At 35.0% G+C, this 22,360-nt stretch overlaps 1 protein-coding gene across 1 annotated transcript in view; it reads right to left on the bottom strand.

The window, feature by feature from the left end:
• Nucleotides 1-22,360, bottom strand: part of LOC120223583 (A-kinase anchor protein 6-like) — a 249,733-nt gene that overhangs the window by 59,064 nt on the left and 168,309 nt on the right. The window contains exon 9 of the mRNA XM_039221786.1: nt 137-352. Coding sequence (XP_039077717.1) covers nt 137-352 — 216 coding nt within the window. The remainder of the gene's footprint in view (nt 1-136; nt 353-22,360) is intronic.

The raw sequence follows: 22,360 nt of genomic DNA, 5'->3' as shown, positions 1-22,360 counted from the left end.
CATTTAGTGATTGGAGAGATCTATCCCTTCTGTTCACAAAACCACTTGTAAAATGAATACATTTTCCAAGTTCTGAAATAATATTTTTTCTTGGGAAAAATAAGAGACCATTATACTTAAAAAATATATCACTCACAGACTCCTTTCCCATCTTCTTTTGTAGTCGTGTTTGCCACTGGACAGCTTGCATGACAATGGCTTCCCATCTTCTTTCAAGATTTACAATGATCAGTTGCATGGGCTGGTGGTCTGCATTCAGATTGCAAGTATCCCGGTCATCCAGAAGATGCTGGCACAATCGCAGGATGGAGGCCACTCCACGTCGTCTCTGTTTGATTTCACCACAGAGGGACTGCAACACAGAAAGGGATTGATCCATGGATGTTTATAAAGCAGAATTCCCCCAAATTGAAACACCTTTTTCCACCATAATTTCAAATTATAGTGATATGCTCAGCTATAAACAATAAGACAAGAAGGGGTCTGGAGTTGCCTTTAGATTGGAGATTGTCTATTGATACTCAACTAATGCCAAATAATTTAGCTGCATCCCATTCCTCTTCCCTTTCCTTCAATAATTTCTCCATCTAAAATGTTGAGTCCCACCTAGATACCTAGGTGATTAACAACTTATAACTTAATGTAACTTAGGTCATATGAATACCAAACAGATTGACACCCTTTGATTCTAGGTGACAGGAAACACAAAAGATAGAGAAGTGCCCCAAAAGGAAATGGAATTTTTCCAAATTCACTCCTAGATTTTTTGAAAGTTTAGTTTTCTACCGGCTGGGAATAAGTTAAATAAAATTGCAAAGAAGTTTCATATATAACATCTATTATTGGGGAAAAAAGGATAAGCAACATTTCTTTTCCAAAGCTTGATTAACAAAGCAATAATGTTCTGACAACAGCAATTAGGATACTGGATTATTACTGCACTATTTGTTGGTTGCTGTTTCTTTTAATAGACATTCTCACAATTTAAGAAGGATATGCATGCATCAAAATAGCATTTTGCCCCTAGAAGCATTTGTATTACTGCAGTGACCCTAAGCTGAATGATTCAAGCAAAATAGTGGGTACACATGTCTAAAAATATTATATCTTTTCTTTGCCTACGGATAGTGTGTAAGTGATATTCTAATTCAAAGCCTTCAGGAAAAATGATGATTATATCCACAAACATCACTGAATTACTAATCTCCTTCTACTGCTACAATTGGACTGTTCTAACAGTTAACAGATTGCTTATTAATCAACAAGGGTAAACAAGACAATGCAATTTCATTTAGTGTGAGAGTTTTAATGCCTAAAAGTATTTGTGCTTAAAATGTTAATCTAGATAAGGCTTCATTAGTAGAAGTCTTAAAATGATTAAGTGCAGTTCATTGAAATGTGCACAGAGTGGTAGTAGATCAGCAGGTGGACATTTCATACAGATGTCCCACTTATTGATATAATACATGCTGCAGCCATTTAAATGACCCTAACTCAGTAATAGCTGAAATTCTATTATTTCTGTAATGAGAGAACACTGTACCTTTAATATTTCTGAATTTTAAATAAGGTGAATGACAAATTCCCAAACCTCTATTTATGGCAAAATATGACTAGGAATTTTATTATTCAATTTATACCAGTGCAGCATTTTTAGTTATGTTTCCTGAACCTACCCTTATTTATTTTCCTAGCATTCATTATTATTTTCCTACATAACTCCTAATATAACCACCAGGTCTGACAAATTTCTTTACTGATGCTATTCATTTGTTCAAGGCTCTGAATGAGGAAAAATCCCCTAGACATTCAAAGATAAAATTTGAGGGCCTACCAAAGTAAAAAGCATTGTTTCCATCTTCGCCAACCCTGCTAACTGCCCCCCTCCTAAATGCATTCTTTCCCTCTCCTTCTCTCTCTCTCTTTCTCTCTCTCTCTTTCTCCCTCTCTCTCTCTCTCTCTCTCTCTCACACACACACACACACACACACCCTTCAATTTGCTCTCTTGCTCTAGAACTGTTGAGCAATTCAAACTATGAAGCCCAACTAATACCTGACAAATTTTGGTCCAATATTAACACTTTAAGATAATAATATAGCCAACTGAAATTGGTTGAAATGAGTTCTGTGAATATGAATATTGGGGATTTCAATTTCTGTTTTTGTTTTGTTATAAATTTCTTAACAATAAAGGGCTAGAAAAATCAAAAGTGGTATTTCAATGGCATAAAAAAAAACTGGATCTTGCAAAACTCTTTTTGAAAATGACTAGACTAGTAATTGCATTAATCAATCCAGCAAAAAGTCCCTGTGTCTCTCAGCCAAATGAAAACCATGGATGGCACTAAAAGTATGTGTGCAGCTAGCACAGCCACATTGATAACATTTACAAAGTAGCCCAAATGGGCTTCATTCACCTTAAAGCCATTTTCAAAGTTCTGAAACGGGGCATGCGAGATCACTAGGGGAAATTTTCATAAAGGTCATTGGCCATAATCTTTTTATGAGTATCTGAAATGTACCCAGTATTTAAGCATCCAGATGATCCTTAACCACATCTTAATGTGAGTCAGTCCAGGTAGTTTAAAAACTGTGAAAGCTCTTTTTGATGTTCAATATAGGATTTGATTCAATGTTGACATTCACTACCTAATTTTTGGATCTTCACAAATCTACAGTTTTTGGCATTTTTTTACTTTAAGTACCTAAAGAGCTTAGTCTACATTCTAGATCAATAATTTGTCCTATATATACATTGGGAAATAACACTACTTTAAACAGGAGGTAAAAATTGAGAATTTTAAATGCCCAAATATTTTTGATACTTTTTAATGTGTAGGAGATATAACTGATAAAATAACATTCTTCTACATGAGTTTCCATGACAACCATTAAAATATACATATTTATTTATAATCACAAACACATACTAAATAAAACCAGTGCATTTTCTGGCAATGTTTCTTAGAATCAGTAGTTTATGATACTTCTATGATAAACTATGCACAGAGAAATGTTAAATATAACTACACAGAAACAAATAAGTATTGTAACTATTCCTGGCTTACATTTTCAGAAGAAAGTACTTTTAAACACAAATCCAAACTAAATAACCTAAGTAAGGCACTGAAATAAGATAAACTAATCCCTGTCTCTCAGACCTCCTCAAATGTACATTGTACCTTCCATCTGCTAGGCACTGTTTTAGGCATGGAGGCTTCAAAAAGGAGCAAGTTACTGTTCTTTCTCTCAAGGAGCTGAGAGTCAACTAAAGGTGGACTACTCACAAATAAGCATGTAGAGAGAGATCTGTTAACAGAAGTTTGTGCAAGTTGCTTTTGGAGGAGTTGGTGAAATCTCCATGGAAACAATGGGAATCAGATGGTCCAAGCTGAATAGTTGTGGTTATAAAAAGAGTAGGGTCGGGAAGCAAGTAGCCTGGGGTGGCGGGAGCACCTAGTGTGTTAGGGAGAAGAGACAGTAAAGCAACTGGACAGGAAGTAAGGAACAGAAAACTTTGGAATGCTTTTCATTATTGCCAATTATGAAGCATTTTCCTTGATATCTGGTGAGATCATACTGGTTTTCAAGCATAGTCATATTGCCTTCACAGAAAAGTATAAAGAGTAAAGAAAATTTAAAAAGAAAGAAAAAAATCCCACTAATTATCAGTATGTCTGTACTAGTTGTCCTATTATTTAGTAATTGTTAGGCAATTTCTTCTTAGAAGACTACCTCTTAGTATGGAGAACATTGTCTTGTATCATTTCAGAATCCAAGTGGTGGAATATAGTTTGATGTGCTACTTTTAAATTTATAATAATCTCTTTTATTTTCTTTATTTTGCATTTCTACTCAATTTCCTCATGTTATTAAAAAGGCAGGCTTGCTATGAGAAGTGTAGAAAAGTAAACATCAAAATTTCTTAGTCACTGTTTTCCTTTAAAACAATCAGATATCTAACCCTTTAAACACATCTTTTAGGACGTGTTCCAATAGGGTTGCCAACAGGCTGAAGGTTTTTATATTACACGTATAAACTGTCGATCTGGTTTCCAATTAATCAGTGGTGATACAAAGGAATGTTTTTGGTATATCTGGAGGGGTTTCTTTTATTTATTTAAAAAAATTAACATTTTTATTCATTTTTGAGAGAGAGGAGACAGAGTATGAGCAGGGGAGGGGCAGAGAGAGAGGGAGACAGAATCTGAAGCAGGCTCCAGGCTCTGAGGTGTCAGCACAGTGCCAGACACAGGGCTCGAACTCATGAACTGTGTGAGATCATGACTTGAGCTGAAGTAGGGCACTTAACTGACTGAGCCACCCAGGAATCCCTATTCATTTTTTTTTAATGAGGGTATTTCTTTTTCCTCTCCTGACATTCTGTCAACCTTTTTGACTGTTTAAGCCACTCTATTATTAAGCCAAGTGTGATGTAACATCCTTTTTGACACTGGCTTCAGTTTAACGCCATTAAAGACTTCTAATACTGATACTTTATTTTTCATTATATATAAAACATACAAATATACACACACATATTGTATAATATGTTTATATTTACTTGTATATCCATATTCTTGACATTATAGTGTCATCTACTGTCACAGAAGGATACAAATAAGCTTGCAAGAAAAGAACTATAATTAGACCAAAACCAAACCACACAATAAGTCAAATGTAAGAACTAGAGAAAAGAGAGATGAGGAGGAAAATAAAAATTTAAAAATGCTAAAAATAAGCAGGAAAAAAATTTATTTAAGCAATTCCAGGGGCGCCTGGGTGGCTCAGTCGGTTGAGCATCCGACTTCGGCTCAGGTCATGATCTCACGGTTTGTGGGTTTGAGCCCCGCGTCGGGCTCTGTGCCAACAGCTAGCTCAGAGCCTGGAGCCTGCTTCAGATTCTGTGTCTCCCTCTCTCTCTGACCCTCTCCTGCTCATGCTGTCTCTCTCTTTCTCAGAAATAAATAAAACATTAAAAAAAAAGAAACTCCAAAGCAATTTGTCTCTATATCTCTTACATAATTTTATTTAGCAGGTTAATGTAACATCTTTAAGTAGGTCAATATGAACAAAGTGATAGGACTTTAGGTGATCTGTCAAATAAAAACTATTTATGAAGCAATTCCATTTATAAGGTCAAACATAAGTTTGTTTTCTAGATTGATCAATTTTTTAGCAATGCCTATTGAGTAGGCCATCTCTGTAGCAATCACAATTAAGAAGTATCAATCTGCATATATGCTACATAGCTGCCTTCACTCTAGTCAGAGTGAGGAAATAAGAGAGAGCAAAAAAGTGAAAAAGACATGTAAGTTCCTCTGGCTTAAATAGTCACAAGTAAATGGCTCCATCTCTTTGTTGCAAGGGTCTCCTATACTTTTTCATGTTTTATTTCCTTTTTGCACTTTCTGTATTTTACCATTTTAATTTCATGAGATGGGCAGATGTCTTCTCTTAGTCTGCTAAGTGTGATTAGATTTGTAGAGCAAAGATTCTAAAAGACTTCCCCAGGCCAAGCAGTATTAGCATCACCTGGAAACTTGGAAATGCCAGTTCTCTAGTGCCACTCCACACGTTCTGAATCTGCAACTCTGAGACAGGCCCCAATGAGCTATGGTTTAACAAATGCTACATGTGATAACAGTGCATGTTAAAGTTTGCCTAAGGAAACCTAAACTGGCCTAAGGAAACAGAGGAACTTAGTTTTATAGATAAGAGAATTAATCCAATTGAGCAGATTTTTTTTTTTTAGAAGTATAAAATAGAAGTTACAAGTTCATTTCTGGAGTCACATTGTTAGGTCAAAGAGTAGAGATCACACCCATTGGTGATCAGTTATTTTTTTTAACTGTTACTGAATTACTGCAAGAAAATGACTAAATCGATGAGTAAGTCTTTTTGACCATAGATATCTTTATCTTATTAGTACTTGCTTGATGATCTTTGGAATTTTCAATGTAATTATTGAGCATGATAATACATTAGGTTGTTTGAATACTATATTTGCAGATTTTACTCCTTTTAATCAATTTTATCATATAAGTTATTTAGTAATTAATGACTCTAATACATATGGCATTGTGCTAAAGATGCCTCTCTCAGAAACTGTATATAATAAAACAATATCTTGATGATTGTTTGGAAGGTACAAAGCATCAGATGCAGGTAATGTCAATGCTGTAGCCATGGTCTAACAAGAACATATAGTAGATGGGGAAAATGAGAGGCAATACTGGAACCTCTGTAAGCCTTCAAAAGATGCTTTTAATTGGTTGATTCTGGATTATTTTGGGCCAAGGATGGCAAAGATAATATTAATGGTATTTCTTACAGCAATAAACATTTATTGGGTATCATCTATGTGCTAAACACCATACTTTTCATTATAGGATTGAAACTAGTAAGTAAGAGGAATAAAATAAGATGTGGTACCTGTTTTTAGGTGCTTGTTATTTGGCTGTAAGGAAAAGACTCTGTCTTGTCAAAGTAAAAATTTAAAAATAATTGATGCAAGGCAAAGGTTTTTGATAAGACCTAACCCATCAAGTTGCTGTAAGTTTTAAATAAAGTAAGGGAGGTGCATAGTCAATAGTAAGATTGTGACCCAATGTTAGGGGCAATATATATACATGCCAAACTATGGACATTGACTTGGGGGATTAAAAGATGATTACTAGCAGGAGTATGTAGATTAAGTTTCATGGAACTAGTACTATGTTAAAATTGCAGAAGATCAGAAAGGTGGAGGGAAGGGAGGTCAGGCATTACTGTTGGGAGAGTCACATAAGAAAGGTCAAGAAACTATAATTTTGGTAACACTTTAAAACAGGATGGAAGTTCAAGTGGAAAATGATGATAATCATAATTCAATTATCCATCCATCCATCCATCTATCTATCAATTCATCCAACAATCCAAATGTACTTATTGAGTGCCTCTTATGCACCAGGCACTGTTCTCAGGGGTGAGAATATAGCAGTGATCAATAAGACTTCTGCTTTTGTGGAACTTACATTTGAATTTGGGTGTGTTGAGGGATGGTGGGAAGAGGCTGGAAATGAAACATAAATAAAGCTACAAGAAAATATCAGATAGTGGTAACAACTATAAAATAAAATAGGGTAATATGGTGGAAAGTGGTGGGGTTACTTTAAATTGGATAGTCAATAAAGCTTCCCTGAGGGGGTAACATCACATAATAAAACATTTGATATAGAAACAACATAACTTAGTTTTCTGATGCTGCAATAATTTAGACAAGATAATGTTTATAACATGACCAATTTATGCCATAGAAAGGCCTATATTATGATTAAGTATAGGGTATTAATGATTAAAGATTGAATGCTTACTGTTGGGAGCCATTCTGAGCCCACTAGTCGAGAAAACTCCTGGTGATGTTAAAGCAAGTTTGCACGGTCTCTTGCCAATCAGATGATGACTGATATCCACCCCCACTCAATTATTTCTGCTTGAGCACTGACCCCTAAGGTACCTTGTTGATCAATATTGGGAGGGACTTGTCCCCTTATTCTGGCCCTGGTATGATGATTGCACCTTGTGAAGGAACTTATTGTGGGAACTTCTTCTTTTGATTATGGGAACAGACATTGTGTCTCCAGAAGGTCCTGTTTCCCTCCATACTTTCCCTTGAGCTATGAACAGGCTAATGACCCTTACTCATAAAAGATTGACCTTTACATGTACAATTCTGTTTCTACCATTGCGTTAGTCCAGGATGTTCATACAGCTCATCATGTAAACCAACTAACCAAAAATGTCTCTCATGCCCTAGCTATTCAAGAAATCATAAAAGTAGACACAAAGGTAAATGCACTCGAAGAGGCTATTCTATGTATTGGAAATAAACTAAACTCTTTAAAGGTACGGTTGGCTCTCCGGTGCCATAAAGCATATAACTGGAAAATCAAGTCTTGCCTGGAGACAAAGAGCCTAACTTAGAGAGAAGGACAGATGATAAGTTAGTACATACACCTTTGCTAACTGATGGTGTATAGCAGCCCCTTCCCTAAGGCCTAATTTCCACAAACACCTTCCCTTACCCTGGCCGCTGTGATGAGGATGGATAAGAGTATCTACAAACCTATGACTTAATCTTAGTGTTATAATGTGAACACCTTGTTATTTTCTTAGTTACTCAACCTCACTATAATTGGGGCAGTTCTGCAAGAAGACTTCTGTAAAACCTGTTTCTGTACATTTTCCAAAAACACCTTATCACAAAGAGCTATCCATTGTAAAAATCCCATTTCCTGATGCCATGTTAACTTTTGACCGATAAATAAAGACACCAAAACCGACAGGACAGAGATGCCTGCCTGGTGATCCAGAAAGGATCTCGGGGTTCTCTCACTCTCTTTCGCCGACACCGTCCATCCTTCAGGGACCCCTGGACCTGTCGGAGCCAGTGCGGCCTCCGACAGCTTACCAATTAACTAAGTAAGAATTAAAAAGATGTTGGTACAATTAAGTCAGAAAAAGCATTTCCAATAACAGGTTCTGGAAAAATTGCATATCCATCTGCAAAAGAATGAATTGAACTCCCCCACTTCACATCATATACATTAACTCAAAATGGATCACAGACCTAAATATAAGAACTACAACTAAAACTGGGGTGCCTGGGTGGCTCAACTGATTAAGCATTCAACTTCAGCTCAGGTCATGATCTCATGGTTCATGAGTTCAAGCCCAATGTCGGGCTCTGTGTTGACAGCTCAAAGCCTTGAGCCTGCTTCTGATTCTGTGTCTCTTTCTCTCTCTGCGCCACTCCAACTCACACTCTGTCTCTTTCTCTCAAAAATAAAATAAAAACATTTTTAAAAATTTTAAAAAAGGAACCACAACTAAAAACATCTGCAAAGAAAACATAGGAGTAAATCTTCATTACTTGGGGATAGGCAATGTTTTTTTTTAATAGGATACCTAAAGTAAAAGTGACTTCTGACTTCTTAGGCAGTGATTTCTTAGATATGCCACCAAGAGTACAAGTGACTTTTAAACAACTTAATCAAAATTAAAAATTTTGCTCTTCAAATGACACCATAAAAAATCAAAGACAACCCACAGAATGGGAGAATATATCTGAAAATCCTATATCTGACAAAAGACTTGTATCCAGAATATATAAAGAACCCTTAAAACTCAACCCTTAAAACTCAACCCTTAAAACCTTAAAACTCAATGGGTTAAAAGTAACCCATTTTTAAAGTGGGAAAAATACTGAATAGACATTTATTCAAAGAAAACATAAATGGCCAATAAACATACGAAAAACTGTTCAATATCATTAGCCAACAAGAAAATGCAAATCTAAACCACAATTAGATACTACTTCACCTGCACTACAATGGCTAAAATAAAAAAGACAAATTAACAATATTGGCAAGGATATAGGGAAACTGGAATTCTCATACATTGTTGGTGAGATTGTGAAGTAGGGCATTCATTTAGGAAAATAATATGACACGGAGCACCTGGGTGGATCAGTTGGTTAAGCAACTGACTCTTGATTTCGGCTCAGGTCATGATCTCACAATTATGAGACAGGGCTCTGTGTTGGGCTCCACACTGGGCATGGAGCCTACTTAAGATTTTCTCCTTCCCTCTCCCACTGCCTCTCTCCGATCTCTCTTTCTCTCTTAAAAAAAAAATAGTATGACATTTCCTCAAAAAGTTAAACACAGAATTACTATATGATCCAGCAATTTCTTTCATAGATAAATGCCCAAAAAAACTAAAAACATATGGCCACACAAAAATTTTCAGGCTAATATTGACAACCATGTTATTCACAATAGCCAAAAAGTATAAACAATTCAAATACATATCAATAGTGAATGGATTAAAAAATGTATATTTTATCCATACAATGGAATCTTATTTGACCATAAAAAGGAGTAAAAGGGGTGCCTGGCTGACTCAGTCAGTAGAGCATGTGACTCTTGATCTTGCGGTTATGAGTTTAAGCCCTGAGTTGGGCATAGAGCTTACTTTTTTTTTTTTTAAAAAAGGCATAAAGTACTGATACATACCGCAACATAAATGAACCTTAAAAAGATTTTGCTAAGTGAATAAACCAGACACAAAAGGCCACATATTGTATGATTCCATTTATATAAAAGATCCAGAACAGGCAAATGCATAGAACATGTATTAGTGGTTTCCTTGGCTTACAGTCAGTGGAGGACAAGGAATGACTGCTAATGGTGAAGAGATTTCTTTGGGGGGTGTGGTGAAAACATTCTGAAATTAGATTTTATGGTATGTGAATTATATCACAATAAAGCTATTTTTTTAATGTCTTGTTAAGGTCAGGTATATATTATCAGTCACATAACTGGTAATGGAACCAGAGAATTTACCATACATACCTTTAGGGTGTGTCATGACAAGAGATCTTATGATATTACTAATAACATTCAGATATCACAGTTCTGCAACAATGGGTCCATACACCTATTAATAAACTTAGAAATGCAAACTTAGAGCTTTCATTTATTTCTTTAAAGTAATGGCTATACAATTCCTTGGGATAGAGTCATAACTACAAACCTATAAATCTCAGTCAACAGATAAGACATTCTGCTATATGATAAAAATAATACAGTGCCATTTTTAATATAGCTGTCCTACTTCTAGAAATATTATAAAACAAAAACAGAAAAGTATATATAGAAGAGCATGGATCTGGAAAAGGAATTAAAGAAAATGTAGAAATTAAGGAATGTTAGTTAAGCCTAATTACTGCAGTGGTGAGTTTCATGTACGATCATATATATCTTATGAAACTGTAATCTGTTGTGTCGTTGGTATCAGTCCAAAAATGAGAAATGTGACATATCAGATGTACTTCATGCACTTTACCAGTGTTCATTCTAAGTTAACTATATGTGGGTGAACCTATAAGAAATTTTTAAATTGTTCTGCTCTCTTCAAATATTTAATCAAGGATTTACTTGATTGTAAAATAATTGCCATCAATCATTGAATATTATTAAATTGCTAGAGCACTATTCTTAGTATTTTCTTATTTTTCACTAATCTCATACACTAATAACAAACATTATTTGTGTATTTCTTTCTCCTATGCATTTTTTAGGTATTTTCTATGTATTGGCTGATTTAATCCTCACAATAGCACTATGAGATATATATTATTGTCATGTACATATTTTACAAATGAGGAAATAGAGACACAGGAAAGTTAAGTAACTAACCAGAGATAATACGGCTAACAAGCAGCAAAGGCAGGATGTTACTCCATGCAACTTGAATCCTGAGCTAATTCATAAAAACACTATGCTACATTTCCTTTCTACAAGACCTAAGAGGCTTATAAAATTTCTCCATTTTCAGACTGTTCAAGCCCCTTATTTCCAACCAGAAGTTGTCACAACCATAAAGTTATTGTTGATAGAGCTAACAATGTACTTCAGTATACCTTTCATAGGTCTATCTTATACCCATTTCTAGGCCTATGTTAAAAATCAGTAATCTATGGGGTGCCTGGCTAACTCAATCGGTAAAGCTTAAGTCTCTTGATTTGGGGGTTGTAAATTCAAGCCCCACATTGGGTGTAGATATTACTTAAAAATGAAAATCGTTTAAAAAATTAGTACTCTATGCAATTATTAATTCTAGGATGGTTGCAATAGCAGAGGTCAAAAAAGTACTAATTCATTTCCTGAGCAAATATTTACTGAACACCTATTGTAATGGGTACTGTTCTGAGTGTTTGAGATGCAGGAGTGAACAAAACAGACAAACTTTCTACCCTCAAGGACCACATATTCTAGCAGACAGTGGAGGAAAATCCTTTTTCTGAGAAAAATGTAAATTATATACATAATCAAAAGGAGACTGAACAAAGGTAAGAAAATTTATTAGGCAAATGATTATCAAAGTTTCCAGCAAAGGGTCAGCAGATCTTTTGGTCCTGACAACGCCATTCTTGAGCCAATTATGTGCTTACCACAACTATATGTAGTGTATAAGCATTGCAATTAAGAATTTCCATCCAGAAATTATAAAAGGGTAAAAAAATTAAAATACCTCAAGTGAGGTATGAATGATGACTTGCATATTTTAAAGGAAATATGGGCAAATAACATCTGCATATTTTAACTGATTCCAAACTTAAAAGACAACATCAGCCAAGATAGGAACTCAGCTCAGTTGCAAACCCTGGGACTTAATCTATATTGAAGCTAAATATTATATAAGCATGCAGTGAAGTGCAAAAAATAGCAATTGAAAAATGACATGATTAAATGGCATGACATGCAATCATTTGCTCTCAATTATATCAATGTATCTTCTTCATTTCTAGGAGTCAGGCAGAAATATTGTTTTTTAAATGCCTCTATTAAATTGGTCACCAATAATAAAATAGATGAGACTCCTAATAAGCTCATTTACATAACATACATCATACACTACAAAACTATTCTCTCCAAACAGTTTTGCTCATAGATTTGTCTCCTGGTTGTCATGAGTCTTTGCTACATTAGCAGATTTCAAAAGCATAATACTGCCTTCAGAACCATTTGTAGAAAAACGTTTATGAAACTTTTCTAGTTAACCCTTGGCAGGATCCTTATTGCTAATTATGGAAAAGGTATTGATATAATATCTTGGCTGTCACATTTTATTATGGTGACGGTAGAAGCAGAATCTAGGTCTGACATTTTGGAAATACCACCTAATTGCAAGTTAGAAACAGAGAATGACAGTTTTAAGTAGATTATAACTTCTTTCAAAATAACAAACTGGTTTATGTAATGTAAAAGCTGGATTTTAAAAATAGCATTAAAGACCCCTGAATTGGTTTACCAAGCACATCTCTATCAGCTCCTTGAAGACGGTCTGGGATGTGTGCCAAAATAGTTTTAAAATTGTACATGACAATAGAAGTCTAGAATCTAATACCAAATGATTTCTTATAACCATTTAAAATCAAAATATTTTCAGTGAGTACTTCTATTTTTAAGAAAAATCATCTTCTCTCTGTTCATCGAGGCAGCAGATGAATGAGGTCCAAAGACAAGTTACCTTAACTTTCATGGCCTAATTAACTTGACCTTTGACCTAGAAAAAGATTTTACTTTTTCTTGCAATCTAGCATTCTCACCAATAAGGTTGGATCTAGTATCCTCACCAATAAGGGCCACCAGGACTGTTAGTTAATGCTCTAAATTCTTGGATGAATGGTCATCAAGGGAAAAGCTAATCAGTCTGTTACATTCATTTGATGTTTTAATTGTTTATACTTTTCATGTGTTGAAAAATATTAATTATATTTGAAAAGGAAATTTCTATTTCTATTGGCTATTCTTTTTATTTAGCTGTGCACCAAAATATAATAACCATTCTAAAATTGCAAACCCTCGCTGCATTATTCCATGAAAGCTGTTGTTATCCCTGTGTGGTATTCTTTAATTTTTTTGTGACTTTCCCTACATTAGGTTAAGTACTTTTAAATACGCTTGTTTTTAAGGATCAAGCTCAGTGGTCGTATGCTTAGTGCATATTCACATGTAATTAGTAATATGTTATATACTTCTTTTTCTAAATTAAAAACACTATTAAAATTCCAGACATACAAAACAATATGAAGATTAAGTTACTCTAAAGAAAACTGTAATAGCTTACAGATTGCTTGTATCATTACTAAAATGCTGGTATCTATTACAGAGTCTCCCTGGAATAAAGAATGCACTTTTGGCAATAATCTTTTAAAAACATGTCCATTATTGTTAAGATGCTAAACTAGTCTGCAATTATAGAAAGGTAACTTTTAGCAATAAGGGGGAAAGGGTGCTGGATATGAATGCAACTTAGCCATTATACTACAAAATACCTTTTCTTAAAATTCCACAATCACTCTTTTCATAACCAGATAAGGCATTAATTGCCATTTAGTTTTACATTATTATATTTTGAAATCTATTTACAACACCCACTGCACTTTTTATCTCTTGTAAGATTCCATGGGAATCATTTCAAAGTAATTCTGGGGAACGGATAAAGGCGATTTTCTTCCTTTAGATTATCTGTTGATCCCAGGTACCTGAACTCATCTATGTTTTTAATGGATGTTGGGTCTTCATTGCCCGGGTCAAAGGAACATTCAGGATGGTCTGGAGAAAAGGAAGAAAGGAATTCTATGTGACTAGGTACAGCACAATACATCCACTAGGCTAAATCTACAAAAGAAGGATCATCATAAAGACCACACCTGGAGAATGAAATAGTGAGGAAAAGCAAGGAGAAAGGAGGACAGTGATAGAGAACACAGGAGCAAGGATAATATGAGAGGAATTTCAAGGGATACTGTGGAAGGCACAGGAGAGGACAGATTACTGAACTAACTGTTCTCATCACTTGCTTAGCTCAGTTGCATGGTATTTTTTCAGCTCTCTCATCAATACAGTTGACTATTCCTCACTCCTCTCCCCTATCAGATCCTATTTTCCAAAATTTATCTCCGAGTAACATTGTTTATTTCCTATGAAGCCACTCTTGGCACTTGTCACAAAGCTCAGAGTGTTACTTGAAGTAAAACAGCTAGGAATCAGTATTTTAGGGAAGCATTACTGTTATTCCAGAATCCTGCAGATGGGAAATAAATGAATTCAAGAACACGTGGGACACAACAAAAATGCAGGAAGAGAGTTGGGCTTTGGGGAATAATGCCACTAAAAAGGAGGAAAATGATACTAGGGACAAAAAGTCAACACTAGAAAGACGGTTTAGCTATGGGAGTGTTTATTCATTTATTCTTCCCTGACCTGGAAGATACTGAGGTATAGACAGCTCTATAAACTTCATATTTTTTATTTTATTTTTATGGCATCTAAATAGGATATTTTCCTGTGAGTATGGATCACTAGGAAATTGCTTCTTAGCTCTTTTCCTTTGCTTTTGTGGTGGAAGCCCAGGGCAACTTGACTCCTTCTCGTCAGTTTTCAGTATTCCCAGATGTGCAGTAACACTAACCACACTCTCAGGGTCGTTTAGAAGTTTAACTAATGTATAACAGCAACACACTCTTCAACCATTATATTAGGTAGTAGAGAGATGCTGACTCAATATTAGCCAACTGGTAAATTGCTATAATGATTATTTAGCTCAAAGCAATATTCCAGAACCTTGTGAAAAGGAAATGTAGTAAGAACCTCATTCTTTAAACATTCCCATAGCTAAAATAAAGCAGAGGTCTAGGAAATTTTTTAAGAACATTTTACTGAATAAAGTTAATTTTACTTTTAGAAGATGATGTTTTCATTTCTTCTGAGAAGAGACACCACATCTCTCTCCTGCTTGATCCCCCAAAGATGAATGAGTATACTGGCGGGTAGTGACCTTATTCACCCCATCTAATATTTTGGTGGCAAGGTGGAATATATAGCATCTTGACACTAAGGTGTCTTAGCTGAGCATCTGAGAAGCAACTTGGAGTGAGGGAAAAAAAACACAAGTTAGACTGGCAATATGTAGTTGTGTGATCTCGGGTAAATCATGTAACTTTTATGTGCCCTCAATATTCTTTCTCTAAAATGCAATGATCCTTTAGCATTTCACATCCTCTGATGTCAAATTATTACATAATCTTATACTTTTATGGGACAGGAAAAATATCAGTCTGCCTAAGACAGACTTCTAAAAAATAATAAAATAAAACCTTGAATATCTCTCAATCAGTTGCAAGTTGTTTCTCATCTGCTCTGGTGAGCTTCATTTTGTCTTTCATTTTTATTTATTTTTCCTTTCACTGTCCTGAACTGTAAGAAATTAATGGCACAAGTGTTTTGTTGCAGTCATTTGTATGAATCAACCTTGCTTGGCGGCTCAGATTCTGCTCATTTTCTAACATCTTCAAAGTCTAACTCCAAAAACCTTTATAGTGAGAACCACATGCCTAGGCAAAGCACACGAGATTGAAAATTTAACTTCCATTGTTACTTTTGTGAAGCTTTGAAGTCCATTGCACCAGTGTTTTACTGAAAGTTAGGATGGCATGGTTGAATGGATATCCATTGGCCCTCTTGGTAGTAATCTTGGCTGACAGATAAAGGAATGAATGAGTCTTGAAACATCCTTCCAATTCCTAAAAGTCATTTCTCCTGTCATGACTGAAGGGGAATAATGAAGGATGTTTTGAGAAAAGGAGGAGAGCATGAGGGGAAGGAAGAACCTAGTTTACCACCTATCCTGTACTTCTCAAAGAGCTTCTAACACCAGACCCATTGATCTATTTTTACACTTATCATCATGACATTAAATTTAAAAAAAAATAGAAGAAGATATCCTTGGGAAAGAGAATGCAGTATTCTAAATGTACAGGGTATAGAATTTAATCAACAGTTTAGAGCATCAGTGAAATTAAGAGAGATAACTTGGGCTATTTTTTTTCCAGATGGGAATAATGATTTATGCCTCCATCCTATCTTAGAGAGGTTTTGGGAGGATTAATGAGCTAATGTCTCTAAAGCTCTTTAAGCTCCTCATATGGAGGTGCAACATAAACAGAAGGTGAAAAATGATAGCAAACTTTACACTGAGTTGAACTCCTGAAAGTAAAGCCCATGGAAATGAGAAGCTGTTTCAGGTCAAGATGGTAAGTCTCTGAATTCCAATACCAGAGGAGCCTTGGTTTTTGTCAGATGTATTTTTAATAATATTTAAAATAGGACTTCATAGTATTAATAAGCATTTCTACATTTCCTGTTAATCACAATGTCTCTTTGTAATGATCATTTTTTAAATTCTATTCATCAAATGAGATAGACTTATTATCTCTATTTCATAGAGAAAAAAATTGAGTTGTGAAAATGGCAAAGACATCAGTGTTAGCTCACATGAAATCATTGGTTTGCTATTATTGGACTATGGTCTGGATTAGGATTCAGGAGAGGTGGGCTGACATCTGGCTCTGGTTGAGTAGTTATTTAATTTATGACACTTGGTTTTTTCTTCTTTGCAAAAAGAAGGTTGAGCTAGCTAAATGATCTCAGGTTCCATCTCGTGATGAAATCTGCAGTCTGCTAAGTACTTCCTGAGTATCTAGGGACTCTAAGGTACATTGTCTATGGTACTATGAAGGGTATGCAAAACAAATACTTGAAGATGATTCCTTCTTTTAAAAAGTTTAAACTCTTAAAAGAACAATGAAATATCAACATACCCCTATTAGAATGACCCAAATTCAAAACACTAACAACACAAAATGCTGAAGGGGATGTGGAAAAAGAATTCTTGTTCAATATTGGTGGGAATGCAAAGTGATAGTAATACTACGAAAGAGACTTTGGTAGTTTCTTACAAAACTAAACATACTCTTAATATACAAGTCAGCAACCATGCTCCTTGGGATTTACCTGAAGGAGTTGAAAACTTATTTCTACACAGGTATCTGCATATTGATATTTACAGTAACTTTATTCATAATGGCCCAGACTTGGAAGCAACCAAGATATCCTTCAGTAGGTGAATGGATTAATAAACTATGTTATAATCAGATAATGGGATATTATTAAGTATTAAAAATATATGAACTAACAAGCCATGAAAAGACATGGGAGAATGTTAAATGCATATTACTAAGTGAAAGAAGTCAATCTATAAGGGCTACATACTGTATGATTCCAACCATACAACATTCTGGAAAAGGCAAAACTAGGAAGAATAAAAAGATCAGTGATTGCCAGGGATTTGGGCAGGAGGTGGGAGGTTAGGAATAAATAGGCAGAGCACAGAAAATTTGTAGGGCAGTGAAAATACTTGATATAATAAACCATAATGATGGATACATATCATTATACAGTTGTCTAAACCCACAAAATGTATAGCACTGCATGAACTGTAATACTAACTATGAACTTGGAGTGGTCATGCTATGTCATTGTAAGTTCATCAACTGTAACAAATGTAACATTTTTGGTAGTACCATGTTGATAATGGGGGAGGCTATGCATTAGGAGGGGCAGAGAATATATGGAAAATCTCTGGAACCTTCTCAATTTTTCTGTGAAACCCATATTGCCCTAAAAAATAATAAAATATTAATTTTAAAAAGTTTACACTCTAGTTTGTTAATAAGACACATAGACTCATACCTACACACACTAGAATAACATTTAAATAAGCACAAAAAACAACACAGAAATTTCTTCTCATATCTCCAGAGCTCCATGCACATATTTATTCCGTTCACATTCCCCCTCCTTCACTTCAGATGTCAACTTAGAGTCACTCACTCTAGGAACTTCCTTGCCCCTTCCCAGGAACACCCCATGTACTTCATTAGCTCCAAATAATCTTGAATTGGCTTCCCTTTTTAGGTACCAGTCCCTCTCCATCCTTATATATGTTCTATTACTTCCAGTGCTTTTGTTGAAGATTCTCTTCCTTATTTAGAGGGGACTGTGAAGGCAAAGGCAACAGTATTCCAGGAAAAGAGGGGCTCTTAGTGGGAGTGAGTCCTGAGGAGGCCTTCTCCTACTTCCTCTCCCGCACCAGCATTAGCAGTTTCCAAGTCCTGTCATCTCTAACCCTGAGGTCTCTCTTAAGTCCAGGCTCGTATTTTCCACTATAATTGTACTATTTCAAGTCCCCACAACATATCATCTAAGTTACAGAATAGCTACCTTCTAATGGGGCTTTCTCTCTCAATGCTGATAGACATACAACTCTGCAAGACCACTCTGCCGCTCTGGGACACTGAAGATGCCCCTGTTGAGTGAGAAAGGTATGGACTCCTCAGCTTGCTTTAAACTTCACCTGATATTAGTTATATAGGCACCCTGTGTTTCAGTATCAATGGACAAGTGGCTATTCCTTGTATATGGTCTATATTTTCTCATTCTTGAATTTTCATAAAACTCAAGGCAATTTACATTTTCCATTTCTTTTTTGTCAGGGCCTGAAATATTTGTGAAGGAAGCCACTTACAGAACCTCTCAGAGGACCTAACTTAACACTCAGTCCTGGAAAACAAAACCCTCTCCTTAAGAACAAAGAGACATAGAAAAATCAACACATACACTAATAGACATTGTAGTTCAAAGGAGGGTCCGATGTGAGCACTCAAAGCAGCAGACTAATAGACTCCTTTTGAAATAGAATTAATACAAGAAAAAAGAAAACCTTAGAAAATTTTAATTTATGTCTCAAAAATATGCACAAAGATACTGCATTCATGGCACTGAAGTAGGCAGTGAAAATGAAATAAATCAAGAACAGTAAAGATTGTACAAAGATGAAAAGAACTTTTGTTAAATTAAAAATTGCAGTGAAACACTACAAAATTAGGCACTGCGAAAACAGAAAACCTTGAAAATTCTACCAAAAGTCCTTGTAGTAAAAAGTGGAAATAAAAATACTTTGAGTGAAAGAAAGATCTGGGGGACTCATTATACATGGAATGGGACCTCTAAAAGGAGGGAACAAAACTAAACATAAGGAGAACTTGTGATAATCAAACAGTGGGTAAAACTCTGATCTAAAGCAGAATTTCAGTTGTCAAAAATCAGTTAAGACTCACCGGGTTCCCAGCAAAATAAATGCAAAGGGACAAACACCCAGCTGTAGACAAATGATAAACAAGGTTACTATGGATCAACAAAAAAGCCTTCTCCTGTATGACTGTAAATACTAAAAGAATCATCAGCCATTTTCATGGTCAAACGTTATATTCCACATGGCAAAATTTTACAGTTGGCCAAGCTACTGTTTACATGTGAAGTCAAGTAAAATATATTTTCAGACATACAAGGTTTGGAGAATATACTAAGAATGTACTTCTCTTATAAAAATTATTAGAAGATAATCTAATAGTACTAAGAATAATTTTTAAATGGAAACCATAGTATTAAAAAACTGATGTTGAGCAATGAAATGAGTATTACAAATAACTAATTCTGAATTTTTTTTCGTATTCTTAAAAAATATAATGTATACAAAAAATATTGCAAGTATGAGAAAGAACGTCATTATATTAGTAAAATAATAATAACATTAACCAATAACTACATCCAAGATTATACGAACAAAAATGGAGAAACAGGGTAGAGGATGTAGAAAAGTCAAATTCTCATTTTAACAGTGTCATCAATAAAAGGTAGATTCATTCTTGTTATTGGATATAAGGGAATTAAAAATTCCAATTCCCTAGGGTAAAAATGAACAAAAGAACATGGCTTATAGCAAAATATTTAAACAAGACCACTGTGTAAGTTTCATGTATTGCTAACATTCAGCCCAGTGCTGGTCACATGGTAGGTGTCCAAGAAACATTTATTGGATGAATAAATGAAGGAAGATGATGAGATAAAAGATAAGCAGTCTTAATCAAGAAACTAAATGTGGGCTACCTGGGTGACATAATCAGTTGAGTGTCCGACTCTTGATTTCAGCTCAGATTTCAGCTCCCAGGGTTGTGGGATCAAACCCCATGTCAGGCTCTATGCTGAGCATAGAGTCTACTTAAAATTCTCTCCCTCTTTCTCTGTCTCTTTCACTGTCTCTCTGTCTCTCTCCTTTTGCCCCTCCCCTGCTCAAGCATGTGTGCACTCTCTCTTTCTCTCAAATTAAAAAAAGAAACTATATATGAAAGGGCTTACTGTTTTTATTAAAAGATATAGACTTTCATATTTGATTAGAATGCAATTTATAAAAAATTCACTTAAAACAACATGCTAAAAATTTGATAACAAAATGGTAGGAAAAGAGATATGAAGACTTTAGACATATTGTGAAGGACTTTAAGGCACCTAATAGATGAGAAAGGAATAAGGATATGCCTCTGATTGTAGGGTCTCTGGTTAGTTCTCTTAGATTCAAATTCCCCATCTCTTCAACCTGGTTGTTAATTTTAACCAAGAGTTTTCTGTATTCTGTTTCTTACAGACCTGTACATTTGCTTGTCATCACTGTACCAGCAATTTACTGGGATAGTTCTTTCCACTTTTAAATCAACCAAGTCCTAATGATGTATAAAACAACAAAAACATATTATTCATGTTACCTGTGCCACCTTTCTGATTGAAATTTACAACTAGGAAGACCTTTTCTTTCCCATTTTAGACCTGCATGTCTATTCAGATTATAAAGATATTATAATGTTAGAAAGGAAATGGATACAAAGACAAAGTTGGCTACTGTGGTGCCAAAGGCAATAAACTTTGGTTCAAAAGATGCCCTTGTCCTTCTGAAGCATCATTCTCAATGAAGTAAACATGACTCCTGGTATACAGAATTGGCTATATACCAGAAGTTTTGTGCCAAACATAGTGTTGTTTAGAGGAATTAAATACCTTCTATAATTGAATAAATTCATTAAAGGAAAAAGATGGCTACTACACAGTTACAGAATGCTAAAGGTGAGGGAAATCCTTTCAAACAAAAACCCTAAATTTACAAATAAAGAATATCAGGCAAAAAGAAATAATTTACTGAGATAACACAGCTGGAAATCCTAGATCATAATGTTGCCAACTAACATGACCTAGTGAGGGTACTCAATAACTACCATTAGTTGGTAAACTGTAGAAGAAAGATGTGGTACTAAAGAAGAGGATTCACAACTCAATACGAACACCAAAAACTGAAATTTAACTTATCTCCTCAAGTGGAGTTCTAATTGTGTGTGTAGAGCAGTAATCCCAGAGAAATATGAGGAAGATATAAAATGAGTGTTTACAAAAGAAGGCCAGGGAGAAAGAAAATGGGGAAGAAAAGGGACTCTACGTAGCTGTTTTGCCATTTTGTTCAAAAGCTGAAAAGTAGCCTAATGTGGAGACCCAACTTTGATAATCTGGATCTGGTCTACTGCATCCCAAAAGAGCTGTCCTTTTCACATGTGAGAGGGGAAACTTGTAAGGTGTACTGACAACCTCCTTTTTGGCTAGTCTTGTGAGGAAAACAATCCTCTTGTGATTTTACCTAGATGATAATAGGTCAATGATCCAACCAATAACTGAATAAGATAATTCAGTTCCTATTGAGCATACAACTTACCTCAAGTAATTGAAACCCTATGTACTTCTCTTTATCTGTTTACTACCTGTTTATCTTCCTATATTAACAATAAATAATTTTTTTAAAAAAGGACCAGTTTATGCTATAGCAATTATAATGTTAATAGCTAAAATATATTGAATTCTTACTAGGCAAGCTCTGTTTTAAGCAACTTTCATATATACTATCTTAAAACCACTCTGTGAGGTAAGTGCTATTACTGTCCCTATTTTTTTTTTTACTGTCCCTATTTTTAAGATAAGAAAGCTAAGGGGCTTCAAGATCAAGGATTAGAAATAGGTAAAGGCACGATA

The sequence above is a fragment of the Hyaena hyaena genome, unplaced genomic scaffold, assembly GCF_003009895.1.
Source record: "Hyaena hyaena isolate Hyena2069 unplaced genomic scaffold, ASM300989v1 scaffold_1012, whole genome shotgun sequence".
Lineage (NCBI taxonomy): Eukaryota > Metazoa > Chordata > Mammalia > Carnivora > Hyaenidae > Hyaena > Hyaena hyaena.
Note: the sequence above shows the minus strand (reverse complement) of the source record. Positions and strands in the feature narration are given on the sequence as shown.